Here is a 19,287-nt window from a genome sequence, read left to right as displayed (position 1 = left end):
CCGGTGGCTTAGTGATTAGAGCGTCCGCCTCAGATGCGGAGGTCGTAAGGTTGATCCCCGGCCGAGTCATACCAAAAGACTTATAAAAATGGCATTAACAGCTTACTTTCTTGGCACTCAGCATTAAGAGGTTAGTGTTAGGACTGGTCGGCCTGGTGTCACGATAATGTGACTGGGTGGGACATCATGCTACATGTCTGTGGCATGATGTCCTAGTGCTAGACATCACAATTCAGACAACGTAGCGATATTACGGAATATTTTTTAAAGCTTCGTTAAAAATCCAAATCACACACACACACACACACACACACACACACACACACACATTAGCATAGTTATCCAGGCTTGCTTCTGCATAAAAGGTGGCAGCATTAGGATCCCGCCTACCTGTGAATGTTTGTATTTGTAATATCATGCATCTTCTCTTACACCGTTCAAGACTGAGACTTAAAACTGAAATCTGATGGAGAGTGGTACACATGTGATCACACTGGCTCTTAAAGTTTGATATGTCCACCTGGAAATGGGACTGAATCGGGTGGAGTAGGGTGATTTTGCAAACTAATGCAATAAATGCCTTTTGGTACATCCTATGTGTCTGAACTTAAAGAGTCGACCAACACATATAACACGTGGATGGTTCCCTGTCGTATGGACCATATTCAAGATATCTAAAAATTAAGTATGCCTTAGCGTGTCCTTAGAAGACACTTACTGTGTTATAACGACAACACAAGATTGTAGGAATTCGCAAATTTTCGCAAAGGCGCGTTGTGAAATCCTGGCTTTCCTTTCTTTTTTCCGTTTTTTCCTTCGAGGTATTCGAAATGTTTCATATTTTCGTTGTACGAAATAGTGATGCTCTTAAACAGGCAGGCAGTACAGCATGGTTTACATAAATACATTCAGCATATATCGACTGATGAAGGTTGTTAGATTGCCCTTGAGCTAAGTAAAGTATTATGGCTTGTAAACAATTGCAACAAAGTGACTGATAAATGAAAACAAAACACATTTTATGTGTAATTTATTTCTTTGACTTAAATACATTTATTTCAAAATTGAACTAAAGATGTTATTGTCCCTCTATATGTTACAATGTCCCCATATATAATTACACAGCGGGACATTAAACATTGCAACCAAGGCGCAACACGACACTTAGGTCCCATTCCTCGGGTGATATATCCATTAATGTGATATTGTGCCGATAAAGACCAACGAACCCACCTGACACACTCATCTATCATTGAGAAAACTGAATAGCTTTTTATTTAACTTCTTGGAATTTTAAGTGTAGTAAGTGAGTGATTCACGGTTCATTTATAACACCAACAAATTGTATGCAATTGATAAAATCTGCAAACTGCATGAAAGTTAAATAAACTAACAGTTAGTTAATGAGTTAGCAGTACTTTGCTTATAAGTACTTTATGGTAAATAAGACACTTCTAATTAACTTATAAACCCTTCGTTTGTGATTAATACAAGTGATTTGCAAACCACGTCAGTTTCTATATTTTCAAGAGGGAATCCGTCAAATGTGTCATAGAAATTGAAAATCTAATGAAGACATGCATCTGAGATATGGAAAGAAACATGCCAACGAGACACAATACCAAAACAGTCAGGACATCATTAAAACATAAGTCATGTACATTGAGATCTTAAACATGCCAACGAGACACTATACCAAAACAGTCAGGACATCATTAAAACATAAGTCATGTACTTTGAGATCTTAAACATGCCAACGAGACACAATACCAAAACAGTCAGGACATCATTAAAACATAAGTCATGTACTTTGAGACCTTAAACATGCCAACGAGACACAATATCAAAACATTCAGGACATCATTAAAACGTAAGTCATGTACTTTGAGATCTTAAACATGCCAAAGAGACACTATACCAAAACAGTCAGGACATCATTAAAACAGAAGTCATGTACATTGAGATCTTAAACATGCCAAAGAGACACTATACCAAAACAGTCAGGACATCATTAAAACAAAAGTCATGTACATTGAGATCTTAAACATGCCAAAGAGACACTATACCAAAACAGTCAAGACATGATTAAAACAGAAGTCATGTACATTGAGATCTTAAACATGCCAAAGAGACACTATACCAAAACAGTCAGGACATCATTAAAACAGAAGTCATGTACATTGAGATCTTAAACATGCCAAAGAGACATTATACCAAAACAGTCAGGACATCATTAAAACAGAAGGCATGTACATTGAGATCTTAAACATACCAACGATACACTATACCAAAACAGTCAGGACATCATTAAAACAGAAGTCATGTACACTGGGATCTTAAACATGCCAACGAGACACTATACCCAAACAGTCGGACATCATTAAAACAGAAGTCATGTACACTGAAATCTTAAACATGCCAACGAGACACTATACCAAAACAGTCATCATTAAAACAGAAGTCATGTACATCGAGATCTTAAACATGCCAACGAGACACCATACCAAAACAGTCAGGACATCATTAAAACAGAAGTCATGTACATTGAGATCTTAAACATGCCTAGCACATGTCGAGTAGATTTGTATAATCGTGCTTATAAAATCCTCAGGATGAATGTAGGGACATATGGATGGATTGACTGAGACGTGGATTAACAGATTGAGAGACAGGGCCAAATCATTGTGTCCCACGGCAAGCAGTGGCAAAACTGTTATATATATTACGTTATATACCCGACATTGCTATCTTTATTTAAAACCCTCTTTCATTAATCGGATAGTCAGGTAATAAAATACATAGCACCTATCTGAACCACGCACTGCTGTATGATAATGTCGCTAAGCGAAGATGCCTTGCAATACAAATTGATATAATATGCATAGGGCCATGCTTTATGTGCACCTGGCCTGATGGAACGGTGAGCTGATTAAAACAATACCATTTCGTCTGTACAGATCCGGATGATGTATGTCTGAAGTCTTAGAATTTTGTTTTATCATATTACATGAATTATTTCACTTTATATTAGATCTTGAATAATGAGAATAAATTATAATATGATTTCAATTCATTACATGCCTTTAAAATTTCGTATGCACTATGTGCAGCCTTGTTAGAATATCCATCACTACAAAGCTCTTAAACCAGAAGTCAGAGGAGGGGCAGCAGTCTGCAGCCCTCATAATAATGGCGGCACAACTACCGGAATGTTTTCTAATGTAGGTTCTGTCTGCAGATGGATGCTTAAAATTATTTGTGCTCTAGAAATACTTACAATGCAGAAATTTCGTCCCAATGGACCCTTACAGGTGATGCCTCCATTTCACATATGTTCCTGGATCCGCCCATACAACCTTGTCATACAGATCATTTTTATGGTTCCCACCACAAAAAACATTACAAAAGGAGAATAATACTGTATTTGCTTATATAACAAGAACTGGTAAAAAAATAGAAAAAAAATCAATCAATTTGGTCTCGTAATTCTTCACCAACATTAAACTGCGCTAAACGCACATTTCAGAAAAGATAAATGGTGCAAGGGAAGAAACTATCACAAGTTAGTATTGCGATTACCAGTACTATTTCTCTACCTTGCAACTTATACAGAACTAGCTCTCAACTTAAACAGAACTATCTCTCAAGTGTCATAGATCATCATCCAGTGTCTCACCAACTGCTCGCTGACGACACCCAAATATACAAATCTAGCCACCCAACTGAAGTTGATGCTACCATCCATTGTGTAGAGAGGTGCATTTCTGATGTGAAATCATGGATGACATGTAACAAGCTGCAACTGAATGATGATAAAACAGAGGCCATTCTGATCATAACACAAAGACTTTCTCAGTCACATCCTTTACCTCAAAAACAATAAATATCAGTGACACCAACATTAAATTCACACAGTCAGTACGAAACCTAGGTGTCACTCTCACGTTGCACCAGCATGTCATGAACATATGCAAGGCTGCATATCTTGAGCTGAGACGCATCAGCTCCATTCGCAAATATCTTTCAGCTGATGCCATTAAAACACTTGTATGTTCATTAGTACTTTCAAGACTGGACTATTGTAACTCAGTTTAGTCTGGTTCATCTCAATATCTACTTCAGAAACTTCAGAAAGTTCAAAACACAGATGCTCGGATCATACTTAGAGTACCACGATCAGAGCACACCTCCCTGCTGCTCTGTACCCTACACCGGCTATTCACTCGATCCAGAATCAAACACAAAATTTGTTCTCTGTGCTACGTTTCACTGACGGACTCCAGTTCAACATAACTATCCGACCTCACCCATGTGTATACACCAGCATGATACTTACGCTCCTCTTCTGACAATCGTATAGTCATTATTCCCACTACGAAAACGAAGTCATATAGACAACGTTATTTTGCATACCAGGGCCCAGCAACGTGGAAAGAATTGCCCACTGAACTTAGATACAAAGACACACTGATCCCATTCAAGAGTACTCTTAAAACTCACTTATTTTGACTGCAAGAACAAACTTAAAGACCTAATAATGTTCCCTACCTTAAATATTTTCAGCACGTTTTTTATATTTTCTAATTTCATGGTGTTTGTTTTTGTAATAATATCATTATATATGTTTTTTTTATGTTATATGTGTTGTCTAATGTTGTAAAGCGCTTAGAGCTTCTAAAGATTAGGCGCTATACAAAGTCCTTATTAGTATTATTATTTTTTATTATTATCTAAGGTTTCACTGGATAGTTTCGTATTTGGACACCCACACATCCCAATTATTAAGATAGAGGGTATCAATCTGAAAAGCATCAGCCTTAAGCTTATAAATTCACACGGAAACTAAAGGTGCAGCTTGGTTTATATTTACCTTGAATTAGGCTAGAACTGGGTTTGTTTGTTTGGTGACTGCCTGTTAAAATTAGACTAGCATTGGAGATCGAATGCTTAACTAAAGCTGCAAATGAAATGCGAACTTGTTTATCTATTTTTATGTGTCTGTTACAGCGGTAAATATCTCAAAATCGAGATGGTTAAGGTGTGATTAGAAGCATACTAATTTCTTTTATAATATTAGTGATCTTTAAAACATGCCTGAGGCCCATATAGATTGACTGAACCGCCTTGTCAATGGAAACTATTCAAAATAGCTATTTATTGTCAAAAATGAACTGTAAAAAGAGGGGTTGGGTAGTGTTGGTTCAGCGTGAACGTCAGCATTTGTACCAGGAATTAACCTGAATACTTAATTAAAATCTGACGAACATGCCTTCCAAAAAATAACAGAATAGTTTTAAATGGTATCTTGGATGTTGAAACTAATATCATTTTTATACAATCTGTAGTAGTCCGATGAAAGTTCACCAATAAAATGTCCAGAGAGGCCTTATAGATGTACACCAGTAAAATCTGCTTGCAATTTTTGAAACATAACAACCGGAAAAGATGCACTGCATAATTAAGACTTGAGACACTGCAGTGACCACTTAAAAAACAAAAACAATTCTCAATCAGTCTAGTGTAAATATAATAACATTTCAGATAGAGCACTCTTTCATTATAACGCTATCGATAAGATACATCGCCTTATAATGAGACAGCATCCATGGGAGCCAGGTATACCGCCTTATGAGACAGCATCAATAGGAGCCAGGTATATCGCCTTATAATGAGACAGTATCCATGGGAGCCAGGTATACCAACTTATAATGGGACAGCATCCATGGGAGCCAGGTATACCGCCTTATAATGAGATAGCTTCCATGGGAGCCAGGTATACCGCCTTATGAGACAGCATCCATAGGAGCCAGGTATATCGCCTTATAATGAGACAGCATCCATGGAAGCCAGGTATACCGCCTTATAATGAGATAGCTTCCATGGGAGCCAGGTATACCGCCTTATGAGACAGCATCCATGGGAGCCAGGTATACGGCCTTATGAGACAGCATCCATAGGAGCCAGGTATACCGCTTTATAATGAGACAACATCCATAGGAGCCAGGTATACCGCCTTATGGGAAAGCATCAATGGGAGCCAGAGTATACCGCCTTATAATGAATAAGCATTACAATGTAGTGCATTATACGTATAATTTTTAATAACACTTAAAGAAATTGGTACCATGCCCATACACGCTTCATAAATGGAATCGTGTTATAATCTTATTTGCATTAAATTGTACCTATACCATAGTTTTCCATATATAGCCTGATGACATTGTGTTGTTACATAATGCAAAATTTTAAAGACCAAGTCATCCGAAAATATTTCAAAGTCATTTCACAAAAGGTATGTTTTTCTTGTAAAATAAAATCAGTATAGTTTGTCATGTCATAATAGAATCTTACATTTGCGCTCATTCCTAATGAAATTGATAAAAGCAGTCAGATAATTGCCTGTTTTGGTCACCGAAGCTAACAAAACATGGAATTTGCTGTACGGGTCTCCATAAATTTGGTTTAAAATTAACACTACCGTATATTTTTCGAGATATTTTTTAATTTTAGATATATGCTAAATTATATTTAATAATGCAAAAATAGTCATCATTCTACTTTTAACATGTTTAATTAGTACCCAATCGTTTCATCCCAAATTTAAATTAATACGGATAATTATTTACTCTCATAAATTGTCTATTGTATGCTAGTGTTCATTTTAAATCAAATTTACTACAGAAAAAGTTGGGCTTAATTGTGTATGTCACTGATTCTATTCTTAAACTGGAAATGTATGGTGAATTCTTCCACGCTCTCACCCTGCCACTAGAGAAAAGGAGAATTTTCGGATAATTTAATAACAACATAAAATAAAGTTAGGGCTTGAAAATATAAGATGATATATCTAATTATTCCGCTTAGATATAAGAGCGAATCCGGCAATATTAGGTTCAATAATATACCTCATTGTAAGGGGGAAAAAAAAGAATAACTAACATAAACTGTAATAATCTAAGACGGGCTAACTTAGCAAATGCTGTTGAAAATAAACATTTACAAAACAAATCAAAAGTAGCATTTTTCACAGCTGATAACAGAAATTAATAAAATCTCAGGAACTTTGTTATGATGTGAAGAAAAAAAATTATAACTCATTTTAATGGAGTAAAGCTCCATATAACACGCTTTGTTAAAGTTCTCAGAAAACATGCCCTAGCTGATATGAAAACGATAGGTGACACCTGGTACAACGGAACATTTGTTTATAACAGTCTATTAATATTGCAATATTGTTCTATTATATAATGAAATGATAACAACCTGCAATTAGGAAACACGAACGAACTAAAATTCCAGCCCAAATATCGGAATTGATCTTTAATCTAGGTTCTTCGCTATCAGCAATAAACATCATAGACAGGTAGACATGTCATAATCTAATAAGATAAATAAAAGCATATAACAGGTGTAGGTCATACAATCAAAGGTTTGTGCAATTATTACCCTTAATGAATGAATCTAGCCAGTCACGTGTATGTCCCATTCAAGAAAGTCATTCTGGAAAGTACATAAAATCAAACAAGAAATATAGCAGACAGACCTTCAGCTTATTTCAGTCTCTCTCCTCATTTACAATAGTCTTTATTTTATGTAGATAGCATGTGTATATGTTTGTGTGTGAGTGTGATTTAGATTTTTAACGTACTTTTAACATTTTGTCAGTCATATCTCTACGAATTCTGTAGTGTGGCAGTTTATAGTGATGTCAAGCACTGGGACATCAAGCTGCATATATGTAGCATCACGTCCCACCCATTCACATTATCCTGACACAAGGTCGACCAGTCCTAACAGTAACTTCTTTATGCCGAGCGCCAAGCTAGGCAGTTGTTAGTACCATTCTTATAAGTCTTTGGCATGACTCGGCCGGGTTTCGAACCCGCGATCTCCCGCATCCGAGACGGACGCTCTAACCACTATGCCACCAGAGCGGTCGGATGACGTGAGTAATGAAGGCAGAGGATAGCAAACTTAGAAAAAAACTAATCAAATATATAAATAAAAATACACATGCAATATTGTAATAAAAGCAAATAGTATATAATAAACATATATATGATTGTTATGTATATAATTCATTCATATTGTGTGCTTAACTATTGTCCATGATTGTAAGTTGTAAACGAAATGTTTATATTTCTAACTTTTGTCCATGATTGTAAGTTCTGAATGTTACATAATTAACTTTTGTCCATGATTGTTAGTTGTAAACAAAATATTTACATAGAATTTGAATTCAAGGCCATTCTTGTTTACAATTAGTCTTAGTTTCTTCCGTTGGTTTGCTTTACTTTTTATTACGTTAGAGATCAAGTGAAAATGTCTATAAATAGGGATTCGACGTATATAAAAAATAGTTAGCTCCTGCTTTAAGTCAGTCTGTGGGAAACCATTTTGATCAGATTTGACAGTTGTGTTGTTGTCATCAGCTATGATTCGAGAGGAGTTATTTATTTAAAATATTCATTGGAATTACTAAAGTGTTTAATCACTTAGGGATTAATACATTATTTTGGATTATTGTGAACTCATTCAAAGACATTGTAGATTGCATCACTGTGTTATATCGGGACATTCAAGACTATTGAAATTCGTTGGGAACATTTTACATTTTTGGACTTGTGATTTGACATTTCGGATTATTTGGAATTCAGTTCACAAAATCGATGTTGGAATGCAGCCCTTATTTGCATTGGCACAGAAGACATAAATTAATGTACAGTGCTCTATTTTGTTTTGTCTCCAAAAATACGTAATACAAATCTACGTTGCTTTTAGTAAATAGAAGGAAATAACACACGAACTCTCTGAGGAATTTTGATAATCGTTTTAATTATCAAATTATTTATAGATTGAACCTATTTGCTTTTAAATTTATTACGTATTTTTTTAATTGCATGTACAGACTAGCGAGGCTAAAATTCAGAATTCGTATCTTTTGATCTTAGCTTATAAATCTGTTTATTTTTGTAACAATGCTTGAAAATTTTGAAGTTATATATAGTCTTGTCTACTTTGTTAAGCTTGTCATAAACAATTACAAAGCTGCATCTCATTCACGATCTGTCTAAAATAAATTATAATTACCGTTAAGTATTATCGTACTATGCTATCAGTGGATTATCGTGCTTTACTAGCTACAGGTCAAATCCAACTGCAAACTAACAAGGCCAGATCTGTCGTTGCTTACTGCATCAACAGATCTGAGACTAAGCAGTTTGATTGGAGTTATCATCTATACAAACAACGTAGACCCTAATCTGTAACCTCCTCATGCAGCATCAAATAATGGTCTATATTGTTTGAAGTTCAACTCGGCTTATAAGCGAGTATAAACGGTACAATGTAATCTTACCTGGAGGGGTCATTTTGTCAAAATTTGGTCAGAATGGACGAGCACGTGTATATTCACTAAAATACATCTTTTGTCCTCATAATTTTCTCATGAACTAACATTTTTGCACACAAAAAAATACTTCTGATCGGAACTACTGAATCATATATTATTGCGAATAATATTTTTTCCAAAGTTATTTTCCTTGTACAAATCGTGAAGTTTTATACTCGCTAATCTTGTGATTTCCATTACACAAAATCAAGTAGTGTTATCGTCAACATAAAATTCTAATGAAGTGTACTCGATCAACACATTGTTTTTAGGTGATGATATAGTAGTTTTTTTTCTTTTTAGTTTAATCTAGAAAACAACTCGTATGATAGTGAATATGCTGTCGTGATTATTTTAGCTCAAGCATTCGTTTATGGCCGTCATAGCGTAGTGTTGTTGTGTTGTGATTTGGATTTTTTTACAGTCATATCACTATGATGTCTGCAATGTGGCAGTTTATAGTGATGTCTAGCGCTGGGGCATCATGCCGCAGACATACAGCATGATGTCCCACCCAATCACATTATCCTGACGCCAAGCGAGGCAGCTGTTAGTACCATTTTTGTAAGTCTTTGGTATGACTCGGCCGGGGATCGAACCCACGACCTCCCGCATACGAGACCGACGCTCTAACCACTAGGCCACCGGAGCGGTTCCGTCATAACGTAGTGATCGTTTTACACTTTTGCGATCAAGGGTTGGATCAACATCAATGGTATCCTGCGTGACAACAATATCTAAACCGTAGAGTGAACATTGTTTAACTTGTTATAACCAGTTTAATCGACGTAAAATAAATGAACTTCAAACATTAGCTTTGGTCATTTGCAACTGAAAACAGTTGATTTCATGCAATTTCGTGATTGATTTATATCTTGTTTCTTCCTTATTCGCTCTCAATGCTGGTTGATGTAACAAATGAATTTATAACTTACAATACAATAAAATTCGTGTTTGAATTTAAGATTTAAGAAAAAAATACTTGGTAGTTTTAGAAAAGAAGCCTGAAGGGTTTTCACTAGTGACAGATAAAGACCTTAGCATACGCCTGAAGGGTTTTTACTCGGGACAGATAAAGGCCTTAGCATACGCCTGAAGTGTTTTCACTCGTGACAGATAAAGGCCTTAGCATACGCCTGAAGGGTTTTCACTAGTGACAGATAAAGACCTTAGCATACGCCTGAAGGGTTTTCACTCGTGACAGATAAAGGCCTTATCATGCGCCTGAAGGGTTTTCACTAGTGACAGATAAAGGCCTTAGCGTACGCCTGAAGGGTTTTCACTTGAGACAAAAGGCCTTACCACATCAAGCAAGCAGGGGCAAATGTAAGATGTACGTCTTTATTGTTCTATTTCGTTTACTGTATTAACACAGATGTATCGGATGATTCTCGCTAACAGATTTTAAATGCTGCAGATGACATTATTAAACGCGCTGCCTACGTTTGAAACATATGCGTGAGACAAAGTTCGACGACAGGTGTTAGCTTTACTATCAATCAGAAATTAGGATACTGACCCTAAAATGTAATCTATCTTCTGACATACATGCAAGGTCGGCGCCACTCCAACGAATGAATAACCACAAGAGCCGCATTCAGTTTAGTCCCTCCAGATGCTACCGACTGAGTTTAACCCTGTATGGGCCGATATAATAAACACACGTAAGGAATAATATTGAATACTGCAACTGAAAACTAATGGATAAGTTGTCCTAAATGGCAAAGTCTAACCTTTCCGATGCAGTCTTATGAACATTCCAATCAGGCATCAGTTTATCACCCGTATGCATGCAACCTGTCGTTCAGTATCCCTCTACGGTATTATTATGACATATTTCCTTCACTACCTCCACCTATTACTTTACGAGGATATAATTTATTTCTGTGCATTTTTAAGATGGCTTTGATTTTGGTTTCACATAGTTTCCGCCCTCAGTCTCCAGCCAGGAATTAGGTCAACATATTTTAGTCCTCTCTGCGATAGACACGACTATCCCAAATTTCATTTGTATTATGGAAATGTGTTGGTCTGAGGGCAGAGCAGAATATACATGTAGTTTACACATTTTAAGACCTTTTTCCGTTTATATATTTTTCGTTGTGTCTATTATTTAATCAAGTTTGTAGATTACTTATTGGAGTCAAGATCTTCTCTTGGCTCTTGTGTCTATTATTTGCATTGCGGATGTAAGTTAATTATTTCCCTCACGAAGAGTTTGTTTCGCTCAAAACGTTGGAAGATTTGATTTGTACTTGCACCAATATATATATACAAATCCCATCAAGAGCCATCAAACGAAATTACCCTTAGCGACAGATTCATATCTGTACAGCTGAGACTCGAAAAGCGTCAAATGTTCGTCAATAGAGACCTCTTTGTCTGCAGTCAAGACCCCTTGTCACAGAGATAGACATTTGTTTTGTCGTTTATAGGTGTGAACGTTTGTTCTGCAAATTAGCATATAATCGTATATTATCTCTCACGACAAGACGAATACAGCCAGGAGCTCATTTAAATAAATGACACACACTGTGACATCACACTTGGAGATGGTTATAGTGTATTAAACCAAACATTGTGTTTATTGACGAAACTATTACCATGGTATCGGGGAGGTGTACTTTTTGAAAAAAAAAATAGTTAAAGTATGAATCGGATCCTTTTCGTCATTTGAAAAAGTATTCAGTTAATTCGTAATTCTCTTCTTCATCCAACATTAAAGCAGCTACTCTTGTGATATAATACTGACCTCATGTGCGCAATCGTAGCGTGAAACACATATAATTAAGCTCGTTTAAATTTTTTCCTTCACACGTTGATAGCGTACAGGGAAACAACACTGTTATCAGCAATCATTCAGTAAACCTTCTCTTTCCGATGCGAGTCGAAGAAGCTGCTTTCTAGCTTTCGATGGAAAAGACCAAGAGTAATCCGATTGATCCACAATGAACAAAAATAAGTCTGCTGCTTGGCAGCCATGTTCAAGAAGTCTTCAGCATGGTTCCTTTAGATAGGCGCCATCCGGTAAGAAGGATAAAAAAGAAGAAAAATGTATTTTCATACCGCCAGAGCGAGTCTTTCCCCCAAAATGGTAAAACGATTTTACTGTATGATGAGATGAGGTTGTGTCTCCTGTTTTGTATTTATTACAAAAGACTACATAATACCCATATCTAAGTCGTAGAGTACGCATATAAAAAAGAAAAAAGTAGCGTTCTGGCCGTAGAAATGAAGATTCTAGACCCTGAACAGGTAGCAAGATATGTTGCTCAATTCAGGAACAATGAATAATGTCGAATTGTGGCCATATTTAGATGTTATTTTGTTATCTATCTATCTAGCTATCTACTTTGGTGAGTTCCTAATATAGTGCAGTGATCAAACTACAATTAAAGAGAGCTGAATAATAGGACTTGAATCAATTTTATTAATCTGATTAGTTCAGTTGTCATTTTAATACCAACACGAGAGGTAGTTTTAGCCAAAATGTGAGTGTGTGCATTATTAGTGTTGTATGTCGATAAATGCAATATGTTTTGTGTCTTTTCCACTGTCTTCATTCTTGGAGTGAGTATTGCCTGTCCCAAACATTCACCCTCTCCTGTCCTAAGTATCTAAGTGATGGGGAGTTCACTATATTGTGGAGTTTATGATAATGTAATGATTCATGCAAAAATAAGATTCAAAAGCTACTTTCAGTTTACAATTTAACAGTTTCTATATGCTTCAAATGATCCACTGTTTAGTATATATACATCCAAGATCCAGTGCCTGGTCTGTAACTTGATACTTAATAGAGTCGCCTCAATGAATATCTCATCAATATTCCTGAGATCAATTACAAGAGACAATTCACAATGACGCAGTTCTAAATTTGAGAAGAAAAAAAAAGGTCGTAACAATCATATACACACACGCATACCAATTTTAGTAAAAATTGTCGAAACTATCATACACACATTTTTTATTCTTTTATGGCTTAGTATTGCCAGTACTACATTTGGGTCTTTTTCAGACATTATCCAAAAGAAATCAAGTTTTCAACTTTATTAACCGAGCAAGTGACTTGAATGAATTTCATCCGGACTGAAAAGGCAATAAGGACGATATTTGCCACAATTTCATTTTCAGGTTTCGGTTGAATAAATTCCATCTAAACTCGGCCCCTCCATATAGAGTATCTCAAATAGGTAATGATTTAATGCTGAATTATGAAACGAGTTGAATAATGTCTAGCTTTTGCGAACCTTGGCGCGTAAAAGATGGACATTATTCAACGAGTTACATAAGTTTAATATTTAATGATTACCCACCTGAGAATCTTTTTATCACATGGATTCTATTTTAATGGAAATTAATTAAAGAGAAAGAAGTAATAATTTCATTCATTCTGACTGAGTTGATGCACCTTTCGTTTGAAGAACTCTAAGATTTAAAAGATTATTTGTTTTACAAATTATAAATCAAACAGCAAGTGTCCTTCCAAATTAAACAGAACATTTTGCACAGACAAAATCATTTTTCAACACAGAATGTCCAATGCGTGTGATGTCACATCGCTGGATACAGTACCTGTTAGGGTACGGTAGATGATCCATGTTTATACTTCGAAACATTTCATTGATGTGATGATATTCATGTGGAAGATGCGTTTACTTGACGCAAAAAGTCCCATAGTTTCTGTAATGTATTTATGACCGGATATCTGCATTATTTGATTCGGAACAGTAGACTACACAATAAATAAACAAATTTTATTAAAGTCGGAATTGCATCACATATTACCGCGCCAATATGCGATAGTTGGAAAAAGTTCTGTGAACAGAGGCGAGTTTATTTACTTCTGTAAGTTAACATTTAAACCACGATTGTGTATAGAATGGATCTATGATACGGGTATGATACACGGGCACTGTCAACTAAATAATAACATTAGTTTTCTTGCTGTTGATTTCTTGGGATTTTACACCGTTGTACATATCATGATATATTTGACGTAACCAATCCCTTTGTGGGTACATTGGACACATTCAGACACACGTGATCCTTTTTCCCCAATTCCGTTTAGTAATTAGAGTCTAAAAGTGGCCGCCAAAATGTTCATAGTGAAAACAAAAAGAAAATTCTAGAGGGTGTGTTTAAGTTTTCCCACGACCGCAGCCATTAAGTAACGAGATTACTGCACACAAATTTCATAGACTTATTTGCACAAATCAGATCACATAAAGTGATTTGAAGCATGTCCTTATATAAAAAAAATATGAAACTACACATACTATAGGGAAATGTGTACCGAATTTGTGATAAAGGATTTTAAGAAAGTCAAATCGCTGAAATCCAGAAATTCAATTCTAGGCGTTATACAGAAATTATTCTTTTTATTTTCTACACGGCAAAACCACTGTGTCCTAAATTTATAATCAATCCATTGAGGAAGTCGTGTTTAATGCTTGGTTTTAATTCATATTTGCCTCTGAAATACTTGTTTGGTAACTGTAGCTGACTTATGAAGATTGGTGTATCGTTTTTCAGCTCTGCCTCGTCAGTTTATATACTTAAAAATTTTAAAAACATATTCACATGGAAAACCAGTATCTCGATATCTGTATTTATATCAGCCTAAACTAGACCACATAAATGTTTTATAATTAGTCTATAGCTTTGGCGTAATAAAGTCTTCACTTTTCCCATCGACAAGAAACATTATTAACCCAGTCCAAGTTCCGGTTAAGCGTGACCATTAAAATCGAAGTATTTCAGCTTTATATCCAGTTAGTCTGCTGTTGATTTTCCCCAAAATATTTCAAACTTAAATGCCAGGTGGAAATATAGTCCTTAAAAACATTTTGGTGCTAAAAAAAATAAAGACTCGTTTCAGACAAAAATCCTTAAACGCGTTAGGAGTCTTTTCCTCAGAAGAGCTTATCATTTGGAAAGGAAACGTCATTGGCAATCTTATAAGAGTGAAGAACCACATACATTTCAAATAAGGTGCACAATAATAAAATATAAAAACCGGATGTAACTGGGTTACAGTGTTGCAATGTGTTCACAATGTGGCTTTGCAGCATCTAACTGTTTGTATATTGGTGAATATCATCGTTTCCTCAAAGCATGGGATCCTCGTGGACTGGAACGCTCCGAACTGAGGTGTGCACAATATGGCGGGTAGACACTCGCATTCTATTTCAATCCTAGAAGCCACTGCAAGACAGAAAACGACATAGCTTAAAGATTGGAGTTAGTCATAACTACGTTATATTCTGGTAAGAACTAGTTTTCAAGAATGTATCAAGTTTGTTCCAAGATCATTTCAAGTTCGCAGAAAGCTAGGCATAGTTTACTTAGTATGTAGTATTTTTGTAATGTGAATGATGAACACATTTGAAGTTTTTGCACAAAATATTTTTGAGGAAGAATCCAAATTTTAAATTTGTATGCTAATATTCTTGAAAAAATTTGTTTTTGACTATAATGAAGATTTTCTTCTAGGCTAGTATAGACTTGCACCAGATATTTGAACTTCTCAGAAAGTGGAATCTGAATTACTTTTAACTGTGCTTATGAGTGTACCAATACATTTTATCTCGTTGTAATAGAAAGGGAGAAGAGTTCGTTTTAAAAGTTGAATTCATTTTTATGAAAACTAGTCACTGGGAAGAAATTACACTGAAAACATTTAATACTTTCTCTGATATCTTTCACTGGATATATGCCATGCCTTTTTAATTTGTAGTTTTATTCCGGATTCAAATACGATGAAGTTGTTTCAGTTCGGCCTATATAAAACAATATCTTATGTAGTTTTGAAGTTTTTGAAGATAATATTACATTTAGATGATGGTGTTCAATTTAGGGTTAACTTTTTAATTCGTTATTTTCATTTTGGAAACAGTTGCCAGACAAGGAGTATATCAATGCTCATTTACATGCAGATATAGCAAACACACCCTTCGTTTGTACAGACAGACAATTAGATCTATAGATGTTCCAAGTCTTGACAATTAGAGCCAGATATTGCTTTATTTGGTGTTTTTCGGCAAAATAATTTATTTTCTGCGATTTATGTTCTGTTGCAGGACTCTTTACTTGCCTCTTTTTGTGCTTTTGGGGAAGATATTTTACTTGCCTAGTTTTCTGTTCTGGGCAAGACATTATACTTGTCTCATTTTGTGTACTTTGGCAAGACATTTTACTTTGCCTCGTTCTCTGTTCTTGGGTAAAACACTTTGCTTGCATATTTTTGTGTTTTTAGCAAGATATTTTACTTGCCTCGTTTGTGTACTTTGGCAAGACATTTGACTTTGCTTCGATTGTGTTCTCGGGCAAGACACTTGACTTCCCTTGTTTTCTGTTCTTGTAAAAGACACTTTACCAGCTTCATTTTGTGTTCATGGGCAAGACACTTTACTTTGTCTCATTTTCTGTTCTTGTAAAGGACACCCTACCTTCCTCGTTTTGTATTTCATGGTAAGACACTTTACCTGTCTCGTTTTATGTTCATGGCCAAGACACTTTGCCTGTCTCGTTTTATGTTTATGGCTAAGACACTTTACCTGTCTCGTTTTATTTTCATGGAAAAGACACTTTACCTGTCTAGTTTTATGTTCATGGCCAAGACACTTTACCTGTCTCGTTTTCTGTTCATGGCCAAGACACTTTACTTGATTCAACACAATACAACATTCAAATCCTTGATGTTACGTACAATACCAGAAACAAAAAAATACAAAGCAAGTATTTGTCAACAAATTCTTAAAATGCCAACAATAAACCCAAACAAACCATAGCATGTATTTGTCTACAAACTGGTTCAATTAAAACGGTATAAAAGTCAAAACCTAGCTCCAGTGACCCTATTAAAGTGTCAATGGCTTGTTCATGCAAAGTGAAAAATGTTTGGGTCGGTTGGTTGGTTAGTAGGTTAGTTTCTTTGCTTATTTTAACGCCGTGCTAACATGTATCCATTGTTTATGTAGAAACTGGCATATAAAAAGTAGATTCTTTGTCGATAAGAAAAGGATCTAACTGTTGATTTAAACACCTTAAAAGGAGGCATATCAACAGTAAGGTCCTTTTTTATTCCATATTGTGGGTGTATTTTGAATATGATCATTTTGCAAAACTACACTTAAGTATCCAAGGACGACGATGACTTATTTTATAACGGAAACATAGTTCAGTTAAAATTATTATTTTCACAGCCAAGTTTTTGCGCATTTATTTATAGTATTTCTTTACAGACGAGAAACTTCAAATACATCCTTCAAGATTTATCATCTCTGACAAGCCGTGGACTAACCGATTGATTTTGATTACTTACTTGTTCTTTACAATGCAAAATAGACGTCAGTGTCTATATAAACTTTACCGTCGATACAAAAATAGCAAACTATAAATGCTTTGTTCCTGAGATAACGTATTTTGCGATGTAGCACTGACGATCAGATGTTTAAATCCTGGAAATCCTTCAGAGAGTCGTAATCACCATACTATGAGATCATCATCTAGGTTTAAATCCTGGAAATCCTTCTGAGAGTCGTAATCACCATACTATGAGATCATCACCTAGGATTAAATCCTGGAAATTCTTCAGAGAGTCGTAATCACCATACTATGAGATCATCATCTAGGATTAAATACTGAAAAACCTTCAGAGTCGTAATCACCATAATCCGAGATCACTATCTAGGTTTTAAAACAGAAGTTCTGAGACAAAACATAGCCGAATAATATAAAGATTGGTGACTATAGTTTAAAACTTTTCATTGGACTAAAGCATTGGCAATAACCGGGATTTAATTTAATAAAACTATGAAATTTTGTTGTTTTTTTTTAATATTAAAAAATTGAATTGATTGTAACAAATATTGAAACTCTGATATTAATATATTTCATGTTTTTTGAGACTTGATAATCTGTTGGCGGGGTTGTTTTTTTTTCATGCATTCTGTGGTTTTTCATGTTATCATTATGTTACGAAGAGAGAGAGAGAAAAAGAGAGCATTCATTAATTGCAAATTATGGAAATCTAGTATTTGATCGATGCATTATTGAATTAATCAGTACTAGCTGAGCTAGCGGAATATTAGGGAAAAAATATGACTTTAAATTTGTTTTTAAAAATCCAAACATCATCCACAAGTTGGTCAAAGAGAGATAGAAACAGATAGACATAATACACATAGTCATACACACGAAAAGACAGACAGGCTGACAGGTATCCTTACCAAGTGCGCTACTCAAAGATCCTGATAACAGATTGCTAGAACGACCTGAACTTCCTCCTCCAGTCCCTGCCGACGCCACGTCTGCGGCGGATGAACGTCCCCCGCCTCCGTGACTTTCAGTCAATGAATTTCTGCTTCCGCCGCCAGTATTCCCAATTATATGACCATCATTTTGAATGATGCAGCCGATAATGACAAGAACATATGAGATACATATGATTTTGTTCATATTTAGGATGGCAGTAGCCCTGCTTTAATTAGCAACACGAAAATAAAGAGTTGTTGTTCGTACAGTAACTGTTTTCTCTGCGGAGCTAGGTCTGGTACGACAGCCGAATAATTTGAATAATGTTTAATCGTCTATCTATTTATTACTTGTTTAGTGGCATAACCTGAAAAGGGATTGGATAGTTAGAGGAAGGAATCAAAGGTCATCTCTAGTTAATATTCATACGTATGGAGCCTAATATGTCAACTGAAAGTATAGGTGTAGTGTTTAGCGGCCAGTCAGTACAATAGTGGTTTTATATCTATGATTAAAAGTTGTTCTAAAAATATATGTATTAGCTTTCAACGGTACGTTAGCACAATAATGGTTATATTGTGAGAATTTGTTAAAGGAACTTCTATCATTAAAGCATTATTTCAATGATTTTAAAAATA

At 35.4% G+C, this 19,287-nt stretch overlaps 1 protein-coding gene across 1 annotated transcript; it reads right to left on the bottom strand.

The window, feature by feature from the left end:
* Positions 1-13,426: 13,426 nt before the first annotated feature.
* Positions 13,427-18,984, bottom strand: LOC149781359 (uncharacterized). Its single transcript, XM_089935448.1, has 2 exons — positions 18,625-18,984; positions 13,427-15,598 (listed from the first exon to the last, which is right to left on the bottom strand). Exons 1-2 carry the CDS (start codon positions 18,851-18,853, stop codon positions 15,444-15,446), a joined length of 384 nt encoding a protein of 127 aa, XP_089791574.1. The 5' UTR covers positions 18,854-18,984; the 3' UTR covers positions 13,427-15,443.
* Between the last annotated feature and the right edge of the window lie 303 nt (positions 18,985-19,287).

This window comes from Sinohyriopsis cumingii, chromosome 15 (assembly GCF_028554795.1).
Source record: "Sinohyriopsis cumingii isolate HCF-2022 chromosome 15, ASM2855479v2, whole genome shotgun sequence".
Lineage (NCBI taxonomy): Eukaryota > Metazoa > Mollusca > Bivalvia > Unionida > Unionidae > Sinohyriopsis > Sinohyriopsis cumingii.
This window is presented reverse-complemented; position numbering and strand designations above follow the sequence as displayed.

Coding starts and splice junctions, on each gene's coding strand:
- LOC149781359 (XM_089935448.1), bottom strand. CDS start 18,853: ATGAACAAAATCATATGTATCTCATATGTTCTTGTCATTATCGGCTGC. Junction 15,599..18,624: donor ATCTTTGAGTAGCGCACTTG/GTAAGGATACCT, acceptor TCTGTCTTGCAG/TGGCTTCTAGGATTGAAATA.